The 20485-nt window shown below is 36.0% G+C and overlaps 1 protein-coding gene across 2 annotated transcripts; it reads right to left on the reverse strand.

Annotated features, from left to right (window-relative positions):
- Positions 1-1519: 1519 nt before the first annotated feature.
- Positions 1520-19237, reverse strand: slc37a2 (solute carrier family 37 (glucose-6-phosphate transporter), member 2). 2 transcript variants are annotated; one of them, XM_015383589.1, is made up of 19 exons: positions 18724-19237; positions 16085-16166; positions 15187-15277; positions 14381-14459; positions 14168-14303; positions 12211-12287; positions 10858-11024; positions 10709-10746; positions 10476-10622; positions 8905-8995; positions 7474-7536; positions 6801-6886; positions 6163-6211; positions 4639-4712; positions 4460-4538; positions 3357-3454; positions 3131-3195; positions 2275-2329; positions 1520-1871 (listed from the first exon to the last, which is right to left on the reverse strand). In XM_015383589.1, exons 1-18 carry the CDS (start codon positions 18780-18782, stop codon positions 2320-2322), a joined length of 1491 nt encoding a protein of 496 aa, XP_015239075.1. In that variant the 5' UTR covers positions 18783-19237; the 3' UTR covers positions 1520-1871; positions 2275-2319. The 2 variants fall into 2 exon arrangements, with proteins under 2 accessions (XP_015239075.1, XP_015239074.1); XM_015383588.1 differs by lacking the exon at positions 2275-2329.
- Between the last annotated feature and the right edge of the window lie 1248 nt (positions 19238-20485).

The following is a 20485-nucleotide window of genomic DNA, read 5'->3' on the forward strand; positions in this document are numbered from 1 at the left end:
ATGTGATCAGTGGTGAATAGCTTTCATATCCTAAGCAGTTTGCTAACTTTTGATCTATCCTTTGGTCCAAAAGCGGACTTCAGTTTAACAAAAAAAAAGCTTTTACTTATTGATACATTAATATCTTCTATATATTTAGTCTGCGCTTGTATTGGTTTATAATCATCTCTAGGGTAGAGCTGTGTGATATCTGCATAATTATGGTAAATAAAGGGTGAAGCTGAAAAAGGGAGTCCTATAAAGCCTGTTTGGCTTGTGGGATTCCTGAGGCAGCAAGCAGGTACCATGAGGCCAAGTATGCTGCTACCCTGTCGGTCGCAGAAGGAAAAACTCTGAACTGGGAGGAGTTTGGAGAGGCCATGGAGAGAGACTATTGGTCAACCTCTAAGCAATACCACAGGAAAAATCGATGCGTTGCTGAAACTGTTTTTAGTGGGAGTGGGGAGCTGCTGAACTTGAATGAGGACATTGTTGGACAGTGGAAGATGCTTTGAGGAATTCCTCGGGTGGGTTGACACCCCATCTGTGGTGGTAGATATCACCAAGGCTGGAAGTGGTCTAAAAACTCCACAGTGGAAAAGTTTCTGGGATGGTTAAGATCCAAGATCCATGATCTGCCATGATTGAGTAACGAATGTCTCTGAAAATCGTCACACTGACTGTCATGGCTGGAACGTCCCTTCAGTGGTCGTGGCTTCCCTTCATAATAAAGGGGCCTAAAGGGTGGTTCACACTTCTTAGCCTCCCTTGTACGGCCTATGCTAGGGTGCTGGAGAGGAAAATCTGTCTGACTGTCGAAACTGGGCTTCAGTGTGGTTTTTGTTCTGGCTGTGGAACACGGGACCAGCTCTTCACCTGCTGCAGGGAGCTCAAAGATACATGGGAATCTGACCAACTGTCCCACCAGGGACGCCAGATTACAACAAAGTTTTTTCTTATCTTGGATCAATTTAATTCCATCCAAATTAAGTGACTGACTAATCAGCTTTTTTTTTCAAAGACTCCGGTCCAAAGACAATAACTTTCTGTTTTGTCTGAATTCAGAATCAGAAAGTTAAGAGTCATCCAGTTTTTTTTTTTTGTCTTCAAGACAAACGTGAAGTCTATGTAATGGGTTAGCTTCATCAGGTTTGAAATTATTTAAATGTTTGAAAAGTTGAGTAATTGTTAAGAGTTTCAAGTTTCAGTGTCACATTTATTTAATTTAAAAATGTTCTGGAATATTCTTGTAGATATTTTATTTGGTTTTAATGAAATAGGTGGGTTTCTCAAAGTGAAGGTCAAGAATCTTTGGACAAGGAAAAGCCACAGGTTGGTATTAAATAATTAATATAGTGACTTAAAGAGAAAGTTTATCTGCTAAAGCTGACAGCTATAAATCAGCTGTTTAAACACAATGCAAAAAAAGTTAAAAAAAGAATAATGCAGTGAGCTGTAGCTGGATCTCCATAGCATTTAGTTTGTACATAAAGAGTGAGAAAATAAGGACAGAAAGCTTGTCTGATACTTCAAAATTATTTTATATTTCATAATGAAATGTGCAGCAAAAATTTTTACAGCAAGTCTGAGCACCCCGATAGAGATAATTGGATTTCTAAATGAGTTACCCGTGAGACAGAAAAAAATACAAGATTAAGACAAAGGTATTTACAGGTTTAACATAAAAGAACAATACAAGTAAGAAATAGGCATTTAAAACCTGTTTCTGAGAGTCATTGTCTCAGTTACTTTACAATAAAAAGGCTTTGATCATCAACTCCGTGGCTTTAAATCTTCCGGCTTGGTTTCCTTTGTACAGTGAGGTGATATCTGGTTCAGTGATGGTTTTGGTTCCAGTTTGTTTTCATTGTTTGAGTAGATCATTTTTAAACCTGAAATGACAAGAAATTATAAAAAAAATAAATGAAAGTTTATTTACATGATCTTCCTTTTTTCAATGTCATATCAGTAAAAATTTGGATTAATCTGAAATATCGAACTCTCCCCCAACATGAAGGGGACCAGGGTAGAGGTGGTACTATATGTACTGAATAAGTACAAATTTTGGCTTTCCATAGCTGTGCCAGTCATCTGTGATCTTATTTAAAGAATTGTGCTTGAGTAACATGTTTACGTTTGAGTACCCAATGTTAAGGTTAAAACTTTTCTTTAGTAGTCGAGGTTCTATACCTTCATTCGCTGTTGAATTGTAAAGTGCCTTGAGATGACATGTGTTGTGAATTGGCGCTATATACGTAAACTGAATTGAACTGAATAGAATTCACAGTTGCTCACCTTCAGCCCAGCTCCTGCAGATGCAGCGGTGGACGCACCTGGTAGTCATCTGAGTCTAAAGCAAAAAAAGAGACAGTTCAGCCTCTAAACGTTCTTATAAATAATGTAATTTAACATGGGTCTATCGGAACTGTTCTAATACTTCGCCTAGTAATAATACACAACAGATTAATGACAGAAACTGGTCTGTTTGCACCATCAAAGCTCTAACAAACACTGGTGACGACCTGCACAGAGCAGTCTGTTTAAGCTAGGCTGTACCCACAGCTTCTCCATATTCAGCAATGGAGCTGCTACTGCCTGAAGGTGAAGGTGAAATTGAGGCTCCAGATTTGCCTGCAGTGCAGTGATCCTTATGTACTTTAGAAGAGCGGATGAACAAATTTTAAAGAAGCCATGCCAGTGTGGGGGTACCCGATTCCCAGAATTTAAATGGCAAATATGTACCTTTTCATGTACCTTCAACACCAAGCCTATGTACAGTGTTTCCTTACAATGTTTTTTGAGAAAAAAAGGTTGTTTTTAGAGAGATAGTTAAAGAAGATGGTTCTGCCCCCCTCTACCACGGCCAAGGAATTTTCTTTACTCCTTTTTTTAAGCATCTAAAAGCTGCACAAGCTAGTTTTTAAAATGAAGGAAATCAACCCTCCAGGATCAGCCTTATCAACCCAGTAAGGACATAACATCAATTAAGTTAATCCTAAACCTTTTCTGATGTGAAAATTAGTTTTTTAGATTTGTATATAACTGTTCTGTTATGTAATACTTCGATTATTAGTTTTTCGAAGATAGTGTCTTGTTAGATTTCAGTTAAAACCATTTTTCAGTACAAATTCTTATCCTGGTAGTAACTCACCCTCTGGATCGGGAGAGTTGTCCACACCAGCCTTTGATTTCCTTGAAGACGAGTCTAGTTAAAAACTGTGAAAAACAGCAGAAAATGAGCCAATTATCACTCTGGATGTGGCAAAAACATTTACAGTAAATACTGTAAAAAGTACCAACAAACACTTGGCAAAAGAATGTCAGGCATTGCTATAAGAAATGTTATGAATTAGTATTATTTAGGTGTTGCTTCTGACCAGGCAGGCTAAGATGTCAGCAGTGATGAGCATGTAGAAAACATTATTCCACCCAGTAGGAGAGATCAAACCAGCAAATAGAGGACCCAACGCTGCACCTGCAAAAATACATACATAAGAGACATGTCAGCTTTCCTTTGTCCAACAGACTCCGCCTAAATGTTAAATTCTTAAGGTTTTAGGGTTCAAAGGTTCACAAAACAGCTTTTAATGGTAATACTATACTTAAGAATTAACTGCAGGGGTAAAATCTGCAAAATGTTTAAAATAACATTTTTTTTTTCTTCAGTCAGAGTTTCACAATCGATTTTGTGAGAAATGTTTGTTTTGACAAACCCCCCTGTTTTGATAACTATGAACATCACTATTCTTAGTAATCCATGGATTTCGTTTTTTATGGGGTATAAATAGTTAACTTAATCATCTTAACCACTGACCAAAATTAAAGAGACATGACAGCATGCTGCTAGGGTAAGGCATGTGTATTTTTAGTACAATAAAATGTTATGCAGTTTAAAATGAAAAAGAGGATTCCAGAAAATAACAAAAGCAAGATTTTCTTGCAGTTTTTCGATAATCGCCTACAGAGCCCCTTAAGCTTCTGTCCTTATACCTTTACATTTGTACCCAGTTATGATCAATTTTATCACATCTCAGACTGACGCTATCATCTTGTGTTGGATTTAAACTAAGAATTGACCCACTCCTGTCTGCATTAAGAAAAATTTAGGTTTCATGATAACATTTTACAAGAACCTGATCGATTGATTCTACAGCTTTCCCTGCATTAGATGGCTTAGAAAATAATCTGGATTTTCTAAAGGAAGACAAGCAGTTAAACGATCAAAAATGTGACTCATCTACAGGGCGGTTGACAAACTGCTAGAAACATAAATCAATTAAATATCATTTTCGGCAGTAATTCTGTATAAAAAGAAACCTCAAGACTGCCAAGTAAATGTTTTTATTTGACTGTTTCCGATTTGAAAATCCTTTCATTCAATCAAAAAATCTGTTAAAATTTTATTTGGGGCAAATCAATAGGGATACAAATGGTGTGGATTAATCAATAGGGGGAATATATACACGTTTGGAAAGCATACCTATTGATCCAGTGCCGTCAATGATTGCAGTGACTGTTGATAAAGCTCTGGAGTTTCCTCTTAGACTTTCATGTGTTCCCTGCAACCAACAGAAAAAATTGTCATCATCAAATCATTTTTCAAGGTGTAATGCACAGAGGCAGCACAGGATCTCGTGTCATACTGGTTTTATGACGTACCAGGTCAGCAGATACAGCTGTGGTGATCAAGGCATAAGGTCCGTTAACCAGACCGCCACATAGGAGCAACATACCTACATAAACAAAAAAAAATAATAACTTGATTAATAGTCTACACAATAAAAAACTACCAAAAAAAAAGAAAATAACAGCTTGCTTGCAAGCTAATCCTTTGTGGGGAGTAGCGGCCAAGTGGTTAGGGCATTGAGCTTGGAATCCTGAGGTTCTGAGTTTGAGCCCCACTCCCACAGACCCCAAAACTGCTCCTTGAGCGCTCCACAATGGCAGCCCACTGCTCCCCAAGTGGATGGGTTAAATGCAGAGGTAAATTTCTCCAATGTGAGATCCATAGGGTTCAATTATTAAATTATCACCTGGGAATTAGTTTTCTTACATTCAACTTAAGATATTTATAAAAGATTAATCCAAAGTGTCTAAATGTTAAAGCTGCACAGATTAGGTCAGATAATGCTGTATTGAGTGACCTATTTTCAGTTTACAATAAGCTGATCTCTCCAAACCTTCATGTATGAGAATCTATCCACTCTTTTAAAGTACTCAGCTTCCTTTTTAATTTTAAGGTGTTAAACCTATGGACTAATAAACACCATGAAGAAAACACATGCTCAATCAATAAATAAAACCACATAGGACTGTCTTATCTAGCGGTCGATTTATAGATGCTAAAACACACACAAGGTTATCAGTTGTGATATTGCAGAATGTGCTGCTTCTCTCTGCTGCTGTTTCCTGGAAGTAGATCACTTGGGTTCGAGACTTTCTGTCATTTCCAGTCATGTCTTGTGGTATTAGCCTTCAGAAAGTGTTTATGCTAAAACTTTTACATTGATCTAGCCTAGCAGGAGCGGCCAGTGTGGGTCCTTAGGCAAGACCATTCATGCTAATGCCTGTTTTGGGAAATGGCGGCCTAGTTGTTAGGGCATACAGCTTGGAATCCTAAGGTTCTGAGTTCAAGCCCCACTCCCACGGACTGGCACAAGACCCATAAACGCCTTAACCCCATCACTGCTCCCCAGGCGCCCCAAAATGGCAGCCCACTGCTCCCCAAGGGGATGGGTTAAATGCAGAGAGTTAATTTCGCTGCTCTGTACTTGTGACAATGTAATGACAATAAAATGTTGGAAAAAATTGCAAACCACAAACTTTTAAATATGCACATGCATGATATGTGTATATATATATTTTTTATTTTATATTAAAAGAAAGGATTTTATTTTTTCATTGTATTTCTTAATTACTGTTGTAAGTAGGTCAATCTTTAAGCAAATGATTTGATTCAATTACCTAAGCAGTTGTTGATTATTTAAAAAATCGATTAATCACTTGAACCATAATCTACCCTTGAAAAAGCAGTTTAGATAGAAATGGGTGATTAATTTTATACCTAACGCATTGTTCTTTACATATCAAAGGGTTTCAAGTTTTGACAGCTATTGCGTAGTTGGGGTGGGGGGTTAGGAAGTGATTGTTTAAAAATATAAATATAAATTGAGGGCCTCTTACCAATTGTGATCCCGAGACTCCTTTGTCCGATGTAATTATAGACGAAGAGCTGGAAGTTAAAAAAAAGAGATGAGTAAAAAAATAAATCCTGACATCCTTCTACTTTCGCTGTTATAAATCATATTTGGGCTAATAAAATCACTACTTCAACATAAAAATACTGTGATATATTAATAGTGCTGAAGGTAAATTAGCCATTTATACCTATGAACCATCGAGCATCAGTTTATTTATGAAGTAGTCAAATATTTTGAACAAAACTAGGTACACAAACTATTAAAGACTCTCTGGTATCTCGTATAGTTTGATCAGAATTATTGTTTGAATATTTTGTTCATACCCCATTTCTAATCATTTTGGCTACAGTTTGTCACTTGTAAAATAATAGGGATTATAATTTCTTTATTAACACTGAATAACTATCAGTACTGCTATACTATTTACTGCTGTAACAACCACATTCCCACAGAGCAGATGATAGAAAACAAGTCTCTGTGGAAAGAATCGGTCTCTGTCTGATGAAAGGTTGCCAGGAAGGAAATGGCAAAACTAATGTGGGATAAAAACAAAACTCCAACACAACTGTGTTTTTCCGCATCATATATTTGTCAAAAAATCTGAAATGAGATATATGTCACCATTGGTGCAGCGAGAATCAGCATGACGCAGCAGGTTGAGGCTCTTCCTCCAGTGAAGTCAGACACCAGGCCGGCCATGATGCCTCCTGCGGACAAAAAGAGGTGAGACTGTTTAAAAATAGTTTAAAAATAAAACACAGAACACTAGATCAGCTCTGTTTTTATAAATGTAAATCGTCATGTAAGATCTCCAGAGAAACAACTTTGATTTTTTGTTAACAGGTTAACATTTCAGAAAGAGCAGAACTCCATAATATGATCCTGAATTTTTAATGCTTTGAATTTCACATTGAAACCCTGAATTTCTTTTCTTTGTGTGGAAAATAAAAGCTCTATGGTTGTCAGTACGCTCTATCCAGCCTTTTCAAGTGGAAAAGCTAGTTTCACCTGGTATGATTTCATAAAAAGTCTTCTATAAGGAACCTTTGGCTATTAGATTATTAATCAATTAATCAAAAACTTATTAACAGATTAATCGATTTGCAGAATAATTGTTAGTTGCAGCTTTAAAATGCTCAGTAGCAGTTTGACCTTTAAACCAAAACTAAATCCTTTGCATCTTTAGATAACAATAAAAAGAAAAATTCCAAAATATGTTTTATCTGCATGTTATGAATTAACTTTCTGCCATCACTGAAATATAAAGAAAGATGCCATATTGATCCAAACCTACCCAGAATCCCTCCTGCATCAAATAATGTTGACATATCTCCAGCTTCTTTAGCTGGAAAATGAGCTGAAAAGAAGAAAAGATTCAGCTAGTTAAAAGAGATATTACCAGATTCTATACAGAATAAAATAAACATTCATAAAAAAAAATGTATATTCAGGAAAATAAACCTGCATAAATGAACAAAAAAAGGCTTAATATCTTTACATTTGAACCTGTTTCTCCAACCAGACTAATAATGTATGTACCGGTATCTACTTACCGGTACATATTTTGTAGCAAATGATACATAAAGAGTGACTTTCAGACTAATGTTCTCCTTTCTAGGGCAGGCAGGATTGATAAAATTATTATTTTCCAAATCTTAGATTATCAAGAGAACAGCTTTAAAAATTCCATTTCTTCAAATGTCTTTCAAACTGAAATGCATCAAATATTTATGGTTTCCTACTACAAGCTTTAGGCAGCCTCCTTCTCTGTGTCAGAGATCAGGCCTTTCTGATGACCACTGTCAGGCATTAACTCTGATGGTGGGATATTCAGGGCGAGTGTCCATTTGAAGACTTATTTGTGCCAAATCTTTAACTTTCAGGTCTTCAGAGGCTGTTTACTTATTTCTACATCTTTTTCTCTCATCTACTTTGAGAAGCACGCTTATTCCTCCCCCACAGCATGATGCTGCCACCATCCTGCCTCAGAGTAGCATGGCTTTTAAGCTTCCCCCTTCCTTTAAAAAGTAACAGTGGCAGCTTTGGCAAAACAGTCTAATGTTGGTTTAATCAGAAACTGTCTCTAAAAATTAAGATCTATATGCATCTGCAAAATGGAATCTGACCTCCGATTGATTTCGGATTAATTGGTTCTACCTTTCTTTCAGCCAGTGTCCATAGAGAACTCCTTTCACTGTTGAAAATAGCTCTATTGTAGCTTCAGTTACCGTAGCTAACACACTTTAAAACATGTCTATTTCCAGACACAAATCAATGCCGTTCCTGGACAGTGGGATGAATCTGGAATCTGAATCAGGAATCTCAACAGGTAGCCTTTGTGGAACCAGACTTATGAAGATCTATATTTATCATTTATCATTTTATCTATTTACTTTTAGATTATCTTAATACCCACAGCTTCTAAACTAAAATGTTGCAAATCAGAAATTTACAAAGCCATGACATAAAGATTTGACCTTCCCAGAATTTTGTCTCACATTTTGAAGAAATTCACAAGAAATCTTCCTGGTGGGATTCTATTATAGAAATCCTGACTGGTCTAAAACAGAAAACATTTAGTCTGTGTTCAATCGACAGTTGGATAAAAGAAAAAAGTTTTATATTGTATTTTTAATCTATTTTGATAACTTGAAATCATATTGATGATGATTTCTTAAGTAAATAATGTTTGGTTTAAATCATAAGAAGTTGAAATAATACTGACCGACATTTGAGATGTACAGAGGAAGCCAGTACAGGAAGGTGTAGCTGACCAATTTGGCAAACATGAGACAGAGAGAGAACTCCACCACTCCCTGTAGGAAACAGAAGCACATATTAAAAACAGAAGCGGCTTCAACACCAAACAGGGCAAAAACCAGATTAAGCAACATATTAAATAAGGAAGATATCCAATAAAGGAAGAGGTGAAGGAGACAAGCTTGAATTCAGTCCTTATTTCTGTTATTGTATTAAAAAAGGGAAAAGATTTGGTGATTATGTCTGACCAGCTGAGTTCCTTCATGTTGTTGAATTTTTCACCTTTGGGTTAATTTAATAACCATTTCTTTTCTTTTCTTTTTTTTTTTACATTTCTAAAAGTGTTAACCATGTTAACTACTTATTGTTGACAGTTTTAACTAGTTTAATAAAACATAATCCTTCAAATCTCAAATAGGTAGAAAGGGATTGAGGATGTAAAAGTAGTTTGGTTCCCTAAAAACAATCAAGCCTAAAATAATTTATTCTCATGGCAGATGTTATCTTTTTTTCCATGAATGGTTTGAAGAATCCCAGCTTAAATTTTATAAATACTCTATTGAGTTAACTAAAAATTGGGGTGATGGCAGGGAGGTCTACCAACCTCAAAAGTCCCAGAGCTCATAATTAGGAATAGGTCACATAAATAACAGATGAACAGGGACATAATCTCTGATTAATTAGATTAGATTAGATCAGCTTTATTGATCTCACAGCAGAGAAATTCACTCATCCCATATTGGCATAGAAGTTACAGAAGGAGATTCTGTAGGAGATTGTTAGCAGTACAGCCGATTTTTGCATTTGGGGTAAAATAGATAGTTTTCAAAATAAGCTATAATTTTAACTGTTACTTCCTTTAATTTTTTAATCGTCTGTTAGTGATGACTACTCATTTATTCAACCAGAATCAAACTTTTTGGATGTAAATAGTTTCAAGTCTAAATATGCCAAGCCTTCAAATCATTTTAAGCAGTTCTGTATTAGATACATGGCAAACAGCTACTGGAAAGTGAAGAAAAAAATACAAAAAGTTACTTATAGAAAAAAAAACCAACCAAAATAAAAATTAAGGACGACTGTTACCAGCCATTGCAAAAGAGTTTTGGATTTTTTTTAAATCACGCTCAAGTGAGCCACTGGTTTCTAGGAAGCTCTTTTGTCCATTTTTGTATATGAAATACTATAATTAGGTAAAATGATAGATTATAATCTTCCTACAACTACCCTGGTTAAATGGCGAGAACTAATATTAAAAGGTAAAATGTTGATAATACTGTTACTGACGGGTTTTCGATTTTAGGAGACATGTACGACAACAGAGTGGGTGGATAAATAAATAATATGATTATCCCAAATAAAACAGAAGCATTTTCTAACTTTTCTAATTATTATTTTTTTAAGTATAATGTGCTATTAAACCAGTAGATGGTGCCACAGAAACGTGAAATTCCCCCCCCCCAAAAAAAAGTAATATTTGGAACTAAATCAAACTAGTTCAATATTTTTTTGGTTAAATCAAGCCTTTCTTCTTACAGGTATAGAGAGAGCTCCAACAAAACTGATGGCCTCAGAGTGTTCCTCTACGATCTCTGGAATCTCTGTTGAGACGGCGCCATTGATGTTTCCGTTTCCATTTCCGTTTTGCAGCAGAGGCTCGGTCTCACCATTTTCCTGGACAATCTGATGCACAAAACACGGCTGTGAGCTCAGAAAGCAAATGTTACAAGGCAAAACGAGGCGGAGGAAGGTTAAAGTTAAAAGCTTACATGATGCTGAGGAGGAGAGCAGTTCACGTCTTCAGGCCCTGAAGGGGAATGAAAAATAAATTAAGTTTTGACTGAAATAGAAAAGAAAAAAAAACAACAGAAACACAGACTGTGGAAGAAGAGCAAAATTGAACTTTGGGGAAACAGACTTTCAACCAGGAAGAAGAAGCACAGGATCCCAGTCGAGGCGATGATGAGTCCTGGGACGATGAAGGACATTCCCCATTCCGAGGAGACGAAGACTCCGGCGATGAGGGAGCCCAGGATGTTTCCCACGGATGTGTGGGAGTTCCAAACGCCCATGATGAAACCACGTCTGACAATTACAGAGACACACAAAGAAGAAAAAACAGTTATCTTCACAATCCTGCTTCTGTTGTGTGATTGTAAATCTATGTTGGAATAGCTCTAAAGTTGTTGTTTTTTTAAATCAATTTTTTTGTATTTTAAAATGTCCCAAGCCTTTTTTTTTTATTGATTTATCTTTGCATTTTTTTTATTCTGCAACAGCAAAGATTCTCCAAACATAATCTCAAATCAATTCTAAGCCAGACTTTGACTAGGCCACTGCATTTTTTTTACATTTGAAATCATTCAGAAGTGGAATTGCTCATTTTTTTTTCTCAAAGCCATTCTGCATAAACCAAATACTCTTGAACTTAATAAACAAAATAGGTTCAGCAATTTGGCATTTTTCAAACAGTAATACTAAAATTGATAGAAATTGAGAGCCTGAAAGGTGGTACTAGCTTATGTTGAGCGTCATCATTGTACAGCTCTTCTCTGATCCAGTGGGTCATACGATTGAGAAGGATAACTTCTGGCCCAAAGATCTATTTTCACAGTTTTTTCAGATAAGTCTGGTTGAAAAGGATCTAAATTTATATTTAGAACCAAATTAACAAACAGAATAAGATCCTCTGATGCTATTTCTAAGTATAGAGATGCTGCTCTAGTATGTATTTCCTTTTTAAGCACATGAACACCATGTAAAATGTTGCTTAATGTTGCTATGCTGAGAAAATGAGTGAAACAATACTGGGTATCTGCTCTTATATGTATGAGTCAGTCATAAATTGCTGTTTAGTGGTATCTACTAACTTCTACCAATTAGTGTTTTCCTTTGGCTTTTTCCCTCCTTCTATCTTGAGCAATACTTAAAACCACAACCACAGACATTCAACCTTAAAAGAAAGATAACTTTCTGCTTCTTCTTAATGAATATGCTTAAAATCTACATATGAAGATGACCAGGTTGACTATGTTCTTAGTTGTTTTTAAACTGAACTAAATATTCTTTAAGTTCACCTAATTGGAAGCAGCCGTGTTTTCATGGGTCATCTATAACTGCACCTTTAAGAACACCAAGGCCTCCCTAATGTTCCAGTATGAACCAGTTTGACCAGTTTCTCCAGACATTTATATGTGAAAAAAGTATCAGTGTGTGATTCAGACGGCTCCAGAGCTCTGCAAAGTCAGCTGGATTCCCTCTCCGTACTCACTTCCCCTTTCCGAACCAGTTGCCGACACAAGCCACCACAGCGGGCCAACCGGTGGTCTGCATGAGCCCGTTCATGACCTGCAGAGGGAAGCACACCGAAGCCCACCTATGTTAGAGAGAGGGATCTGGTCCTCTTATTATTAATCACATTCCAAAGCTCAGGAATATAAGCCCAGACATGCATGTGCAGTCTTATGACACAGCTGGGAGTCATGTGATGGTTGTGGGTGAAGTCTGGGTAAGCATTTTATTCTAAGGAGGGGAAAACCTAACTAACCAACAGTTACAACACCTGCAATGGAGTAAAGAGCTTGTTAATAAATACTTTCATTATACATATTGAGAGCTTTGTTTTTTATCTTAAATTTTGTATTCTATCATTCCTTAGGAGTCTTTGGACAAAAGCTTTTACTTTTTCAACCAACTCTTGTCGTTTTTATTATTCCTCTGAGGTCATGTGTTGAAGCGAAGCTACAAAAATATCCCTAAATTCCATTCAACACTCAAGGGGTTGTATTCTTTCTAATTTATTCACACTTTGAGCAGAATTCTGAAGCAAAACAAAATGCTAAACACAAAGAAGTGTTTGTACATTTGTTTTGTTTTTTTCTGTTTCTGATTTTATGTCAGTACAAACAAACAAAAAAAAAAATAACAAATCCATTTTTAAACCATAATTGAAGCGTAGTTGAGCACATTATATCTTAAAGTTTAGTTTTACTGCCTGGCATGCTGAATCAACAATTATTCATATAGAAATAATATAAAGGCCAATTAAAGATCCGAAAATCTTAAGTGCATAACGCCTTACAAAATTAACTAAATAACTCCACTGGTTTGTTTAAGAAAGAAAAATGGCAAAAAGAAGCCATTACACCACTGGAGCTGATGAAATAGATCATACAGATGTTTTTGCATCCATCTAGTAGAGAAGTTTTTATTTCTTCTGTGAGCTAGTACGATTTTAACAAACTTTAGTTTCTGTAAGGTTTTTTTTTTATACAAAAATAAATGTTTAACAAGAAATCAAGTCTGTATATCCTTCTGAGCTGGATTTGATTATCAACAGTCAAAGGCAGTTGAAATAGTGAAGTGAAACACAATCTCTCCTGACGCTGCTTTTGTTTGCAGCAGTGCAGTGAGGGAGGGAGCAAAACTTCTGCCAATCTGAGCACATACAGAAACCTGACTGCTGTGCTCTGGTAGGATATTAGTCAGCAGAAACAAAACACCTCATCTGATCCTTATGCTTCCCCTTTTTTTCACTTAATCTAAGGTTGTTTCTGACAAGAATTATGAGGGTCAGTTTAATTATAGTTAAACGTCAAATAAATTTTTATATCAATCCGCATTGGCATCACCAAAAGGGCTGGTTGCAGCTGTGTGAAACTTTTAATTTGATCTCTAAAGAATGTCCTGCTCTGTTATCGTACCTTTACTCCCATTTATGTAGAATGTATGTAGAAGTTTTATCTACTTTCCACAGTTTAAAAGGATAAATCCCTTTTAATAATGACATGCATACCTGGCCTATGCCTCTGAAAAAGGAGTCGTTAGGGACAAAAACATCTTGCCTGGTCAGCCAGGCCAACAATGACCCTAACGACTCCCTTTTAGAATATCAATATTAATACAGTAACAGGTATTGCAGGCCAACATTGACCTCAACGACTCCCCATTATCAAGGGATAGACCTGTCTTCTGGTTCAATTTGCATGTTTTGTAAGCCATAAAAAGGCTTTGTAGGGTTACTCCATTAAGCCTGAACTCAACGCTAATCCAGACATTTTGAGAAAGCTTTCTGGATGGGAAGTGAAATGTCTTCAAACTTGGAAAACAAAGTCCAGTGGAATGATTCTTAACTTTGGTTTTGTTTTACTTTTTTGGGATAACAGTTATTTCTCACAATCAAACTCCAACAATCAGTCTTGGGTGAATGGGGGGGTGCGTTTGTATACCTGCACGAAGGCATAGTACCCTAAGGAGTGGATGTTCCAGTAGAAGCCGAGCCCGAAGAGGCACGTAAAAAATCCGCTCATCAGCATCCCAAAACTCAGGTAGTACCGCAGAGGAAGGCGCTCTCCAAAGATCCCACTGGGGACACAGAGGATGACCTGGAGTGAGTGCGTGAGTTAAAAGTGTTAGCTGGAGAGCTATCTGCAGCTACAAACCTGAAAAACATGCCGATGGCATAGGCAATGAGGAAGGAGTTATCCAGGACTCCAAACAGGGTCTGATAGTTGTCCTGATCTGCAGGAAGGACACAGAAAAAAAACAAAAAAAAACGGTTTATTATTAATGATACTAAAGAGGACAGAGTGGGCCAACTTTGGAATATGTGAAAAATGAATCCTTTGTAGTTTAACTCATGGAAAAGGTTCCCTTATGGTGTGATGTGAAATTATTTATAAAACTTACACCGAAACACCACATGCATTAAAAGCATAATGAATACATCATACACAGAATTAGGTCATTTTCAAAATAATGTTACAGCTGAATGGAGCATCACTCTAAGCACAGACAGACTGAATTTCTGTCCTTAAAATCTGATATAATATGATGAACTTTTTTATCTAATGTAATGATATCCATTACCTACAATATCAAAAACATATCAGATGAAATAGACTTTTATTTTGACCATTACTGCAGCTTGCTTTAATTTCAAGATGAATGAACAGCATTTTAAAATTATTACCATACCTCAACTGGTTTTTTATTATTGACCTACTTTCTATCTTTCCTCCCCTACAGCCAATCAGATTGTCTCTCATAAAGTTACTGCGTGAAGCAGAAAGTCTGACAGTAAAGAGGCTTTGTCATCAACTTAACCCTTAATTCTAACTAACTAACTAACTAGCTAAGTTAACTCTTGAAATTGGTTAGAAAAAAAACATCTATATTCTTTCAGCACATGGACCTGCCCCACATATGGCCTAAAACATAAATGAAGACCCGTTAATGAAGGACTTACCAAATGGCGTCCAGTCACACCAGGTATCATTGTTGGTTATGTTGAGGTCAGCCGGTCGGATGACTAAAGAACAGTTTCTATGCAGCTCACCCTGAGTTTAAAATAACACAGAAATAGATCAAACAAATCAGATAAGGAACAGATAAGCCACATAAACCCATGCAGGATGATACGGCCTCCCCCATACATTAGTTAGAGTTCTGTTCCCAAGCTAACTTCCCATTTTCTCACCATAATAGCCAAACATTTAACTTGTAAATGGATGTGTCTAAAACTAGTGCATTTTCAAATTAGAAGCTTACAAAGCAATAACATCAACAGTAGTTTGTTTTCTTTTTATCTGACTAAATGATTACAGATATTGGTGGAAGTAAACTTGTAGAAAGGAAATTAAATGTATGCAAGACATTTAACAGATAGAAATATTTGTGAAACTCTCACTGGCTGAAAATGGAATATTTAATCAGATATAATGACATATGGTATTCATTAATTTTAAATAGAGTGCAAATATCCAGGTTTTACTTGGATGTGGTCAAGGCTAATAGGAAAGTTAGCCGTTATTTTCATTTTACCTTAATTCTTATCTCAAAAAAGTTCCCCTTTTCTTACCCCTTTCATTATTTAAAGTGAACTAAAATTGTTAGGCTGTTCCTCAAACAACAGAAAATAGCCTCAACAATGAACAATTTAGAATACTCTTCTCATCTGGCAAATGGCAGAAAAATATCAGCAACCACTTGTTATGATACATTTATTTTCCTCAGAAGTGAATGTAAAGTTTTTAAATCCTGAGCTTATTTTGAAAACCACTGTCTGACACTAAATTTAACACAGAATTACAAGTTATAGATGAATATATATCTCGGTAAGTGTACAGAAGGGTTTCTCTAGTCACCTTTACAATGCTGATAGGTTTCCTTGACAGGTGGTAGGCAGTGTAGAAGAGGAATGTAAGGAAGAGAATAAAACCTCGATACCTGCAACAGAAGCACATAAAACATAAGCACATGTTAAAATGGATTATCTAAACAAAAACACGCTTTACTGTTTTGTTATTTTAAACAGAAATGAGAAATAGGGGAAGTGAGTGGATGAGGATCCATTAGGAGAACTTTTTTCTGTTTCCACTGACGTATCAATGTGTGTTTGAATAACATAGATGGCATTAAGAGTAAAACAAACTGTTGTGGATGAACCGTTTCCATGCAGGGGGGTTGGAAATTAAGTGGAAATACATATTTTACGCTTTAAAATAAGACAAACAGTGACAGCCATTAAACCAAGCAGGCTAACACCTTTTGGTATGCTGAATTATTTGAAATCTAGGGAAAACTATCTTTTCTGTTTGAACAGTCGCAGCAATCTAGGCATTACAAATGAAACACGATGGTTGCTGTTGTGTCAGTAAACTCTGTTAACAGGGACGAAATCTGCATTAGTTAAGGGGGGATTTACAGGCTGAGCTCCAAACCGCTTGTTAGCTGTCATTCAAACACTGAAAATCTGATGGAAATCAACGGGATCAGCAAAACGAAAAATGACTCAAAATAAACGAATGTGGCCTACAGACATAATTAATCAAAAAACAAGTTGAAATGTTTAAATTCCAACAGGTTATGATGATCCCATCAAGTTCATTTGAATAACTCCAAAACAAGCTTTTTTTCAATAGACCTTTATATATAACATGTCTCAACAGATATGCTGTAGAAACGTTTTCAAAAGTTCATAGGAAAATCAATTTTCATATTCCTATTCAAACCTCAAATTTTAGTCTAAAACAAGAGACACGAAAATCTGTTCAGATGAGTAAGGAAAGATAACCCTTGGAAAGATAAAACTCTCTAAGTTGTTAATTTTTGCTATTGTACTGTGTTTAAAAACAAAGCTTTAAAAAGTCCAAGCAGTTTAAGGGATCTAGTGTCACAACCTGACCTTGTTTACATCCTTTCCATGAACAGAGAGCCTGAAACTGAATATGAATCTCTGTAAAAATCGGGCTTAATTCTAACAAATGTTTGCCTGCTGACAAATTTTCATTGTACGATTTTAAATAAATTACACACTGACTGCTCCAGACTCACGATCCGTCTCATATGATGATCTAATTGCCCTCAGTTCTCAGTGTGTTATATTCTGACAAATGTGTTTAAATATTAACATCTGGTGCAGCTGCTGCCTTCTGCAAACATCTATGCTTCAATAAGCGACAGTCTCGTGACAGCAAATTTAGTAACTGTAATGGTTTTTTGGAGGTATGTGAGCTGTTGCTTGATTCCAATAGTTAGCACAATTTTTTTTTCATGCTCTCATGGAATTAGGTTCCTTGTTTCGGTATTTCTGTCTTATAAAACATTTATAACAATGAGATATATGAGTCTGGAGAGATAAATCTTCTTCTAGACTCATCCAGACCTGGAAAAAGCTGTAAAACTCATCATAAACAGGAACTTTGAAAGAGGATCTTTTCTGTGCTTTAAAGTGTTAACGTTCAACTTCAGCTTTAGCTTTAGAAAGCCATTTTCATTTTACTCTTATTAACATTATTCTGGTATAATATTTGCAGGCATAATGTTGAGGCTGTGAAAACCAAGTATATTAATATATTTTTTTACAAAGTTTTTTTCATCTCATAACAGAAATTGTTTCAACCTATTTGGTTTTTCATTTCATTGCTAAGATTATTAAAAGTTTATCAGAGTTCTAATGACTAGTTTACTGTTTTGGTAGATGATTAGTGGGAATTTAAACCTCTGACAATTCTAAGAAATCTCATGTTCTAATTTGTTGTAATAAAAGGTTACTGTAATGTATGCATTCAATCAAAAGAAACGAACATCAGGTTCCAGGTTGCTATTATAGGCAAATAATAAAAATGGAAAGATTTCTTTAAAAGCATAAATCAAATTTCTGCAACAAAATAAAGAAAAATCAGAGTGGAGTTGCTCCTGATCTGTTTACATAATTTGTAGAACCTGATTAGGCCTTAATCATTTTAATTTAGTTTGATACAAAATAGGAAAATCCATTTTCTATCTCCTGATATTTATTTGACTGTTTGTAATTTAATTTTTTTTTTATTTAAGTATACGTATAATAAAACCCAGGCAGAGTTTTGTTTTTAAATATAAAGTCATCCTGTAGTAAATAATCCCTCTCATGCACCAGCTGTGTGATCAGGAGCTGGAGGCTCAGACGTTGAACGCGTCACGGATTCCTTGACTGCTGGACGGCAGGATTGATCGTTAAAGTTCAAATATGAGTCGATAATTAGATTAAAATGACCCTTTTTAAAGAATCTGATTGAAACAAACACATAATGCCAAACTAAAACCAAGTAATGAAACGCTTATAGCGATGAGATCTTAGATAAATATGTAATAAACACCGTGGTGCGTTCAATGGTTTATTTAGAGAATCATTGTCCATCGACTGGACTGAGTAAATAATCTACAGCCGGGAGATAATGTAGAAACAGATAATGCTGCCCTGTACCCAAGTAGAAAATAAAATAAATAGATAAAGGAACTTTACCAGCTGTCTCGAGAGAAGGAGGTGATCAGTCGAATCCCGGGAGCCAGAGGAGACTTCATTGTTGATTAAAGACCGGTTAAAAACTTCTCAACTTAAACTGTTACCACTTAATCCTAAACATCGTGTCCTCGAAACTGATACTCAGATAAGGAGGTTTGTAACTAAATACCGAGTTATAGCTAACAGAGGGGACGCTTTCCGAGGGCAGTCGTCGGGTGGGAAAAAAAAGGAAGAATGGTAAAAGCAGCCGAAGGATAAAAGCAGACGCTAGCTGCTAGATGTGAAAAGCGGCTGCTGCCCGGCTTCTAGGACGGAGATAGAGTCCGTTAACATCCAGCAGAGCTCCATAATGTCCCTCTAAGTTTATATACACCGAAGAGAAGAGCCAGCCTACCTCCCCGAGCCTGAATCAAAAAACACGGTGGGGAAAAACGGTGGAAAATAATAAAGAGTTACTAATAATACTCGGAGGAGATGCACTGCTCCACAAGGTTTTCCAGGAGGAGCGTCCCTCCCGTCGTCAATAACAGCTGTTACGTCACAGCGTCGCTTTGTACAGAACGAGTATGGCAAGACATTGTTAACAACAATCCAGCCACTTTCTGATCACTAGTTAGGTGGGGTTAAATCAGTGGTGTAGAATTTTTTTGTTGTTGTCAAATTTTGGTCAATATTATATAAATAAAAAACGAATCTTCGAACAGAAGACCTTAATTATCTTATATTAGGAAACTCGAGAGAGGCAATAGAAAATAAACAGAGATACGAAAATTTGAATGTACATACAAACTTAAATATGAGTTCTGCAAAGTTATTATTGAAAAATAGTCAAAACATTTAAATGTTTAGGTTCAATAGAAAAATACAGCAATAGTATTAGAAAAATTGCAATTGTTATGAGTAGAAAAACACACAAAAAATATGATTGTAGAAAAAGCTCTATTTAATAACAAGACTTTAAAAAAATTGCCCTGAAAAAAAAAGTTTCCACCTGCATCATCTGTATGTTTGTGCCATGGGCAATTCTAGACCGGAGCTAATAAGGGCCAGTACACCTGTTCCTGGCCCCTCTTGGGGCCCCCATACTAGAGACATAATATTAAATGAATTTAGAATAGAAAAATCAAATAAAAAATCCCTTTATTGTCACACAATGGGGAAATTGTGGTGTTACAGCAGCTAAAGGTTATAGCAGAAGTGGTCACACAATGTGGACATACGAAAAGTGTATAAAAATAACAGAATAAGTGAAAGAGTTAAGAAAATAAACAAGTACTGTATGTTATAGTGTTTTTATGATATAAATACTCTGTATCTGGAGAGTAAATATTTAATAAACAGCTGTGGGCATTTTAAAGTAATGGCTATGTGCAAAAAAAAATAGCAGCAACACCAGAGATGTTAAAAAACATCCTATAATGTTTGCTGGCACAGAAACTGTAAATGACTGTTCCCTTTGAAAGATTATATTTTTGACTTTCAGGCTTACTTAAAAACTGATTTTAAAATGCAGGTATTTAGGTAGGATCAATTTCTATCTGCAGCTCCAGGGCTGCAAGACACTCTTTGGCTCATTCACTATATTAAACAATGAAATACTACCCTGTTGGTCATGTCATTTATTCGTTCTGTGCCCCCATACATAAGCAGTGTATGGGGGCAAATTTGATCTAGAACTGGCACTGGGTGATGCATGTACCATTTTTTAACTGCTGTATATAAAGACATCCAGAACATTTAATCAAAATATAGTTCCACGGTT

This window comes from Cyprinodon variegatus, unplaced genomic scaffold (assembly GCF_000732505.1).
Source record: "Cyprinodon variegatus isolate N-32 unplaced genomic scaffold, C_variegatus-1.0 Scaffold288, whole genome shotgun sequence".
Classification (NCBI taxonomy): Eukaryota; Metazoa; Chordata; class Actinopteri; order Cyprinodontiformes; family Cyprinodontidae; genus Cyprinodon; species Cyprinodon variegatus.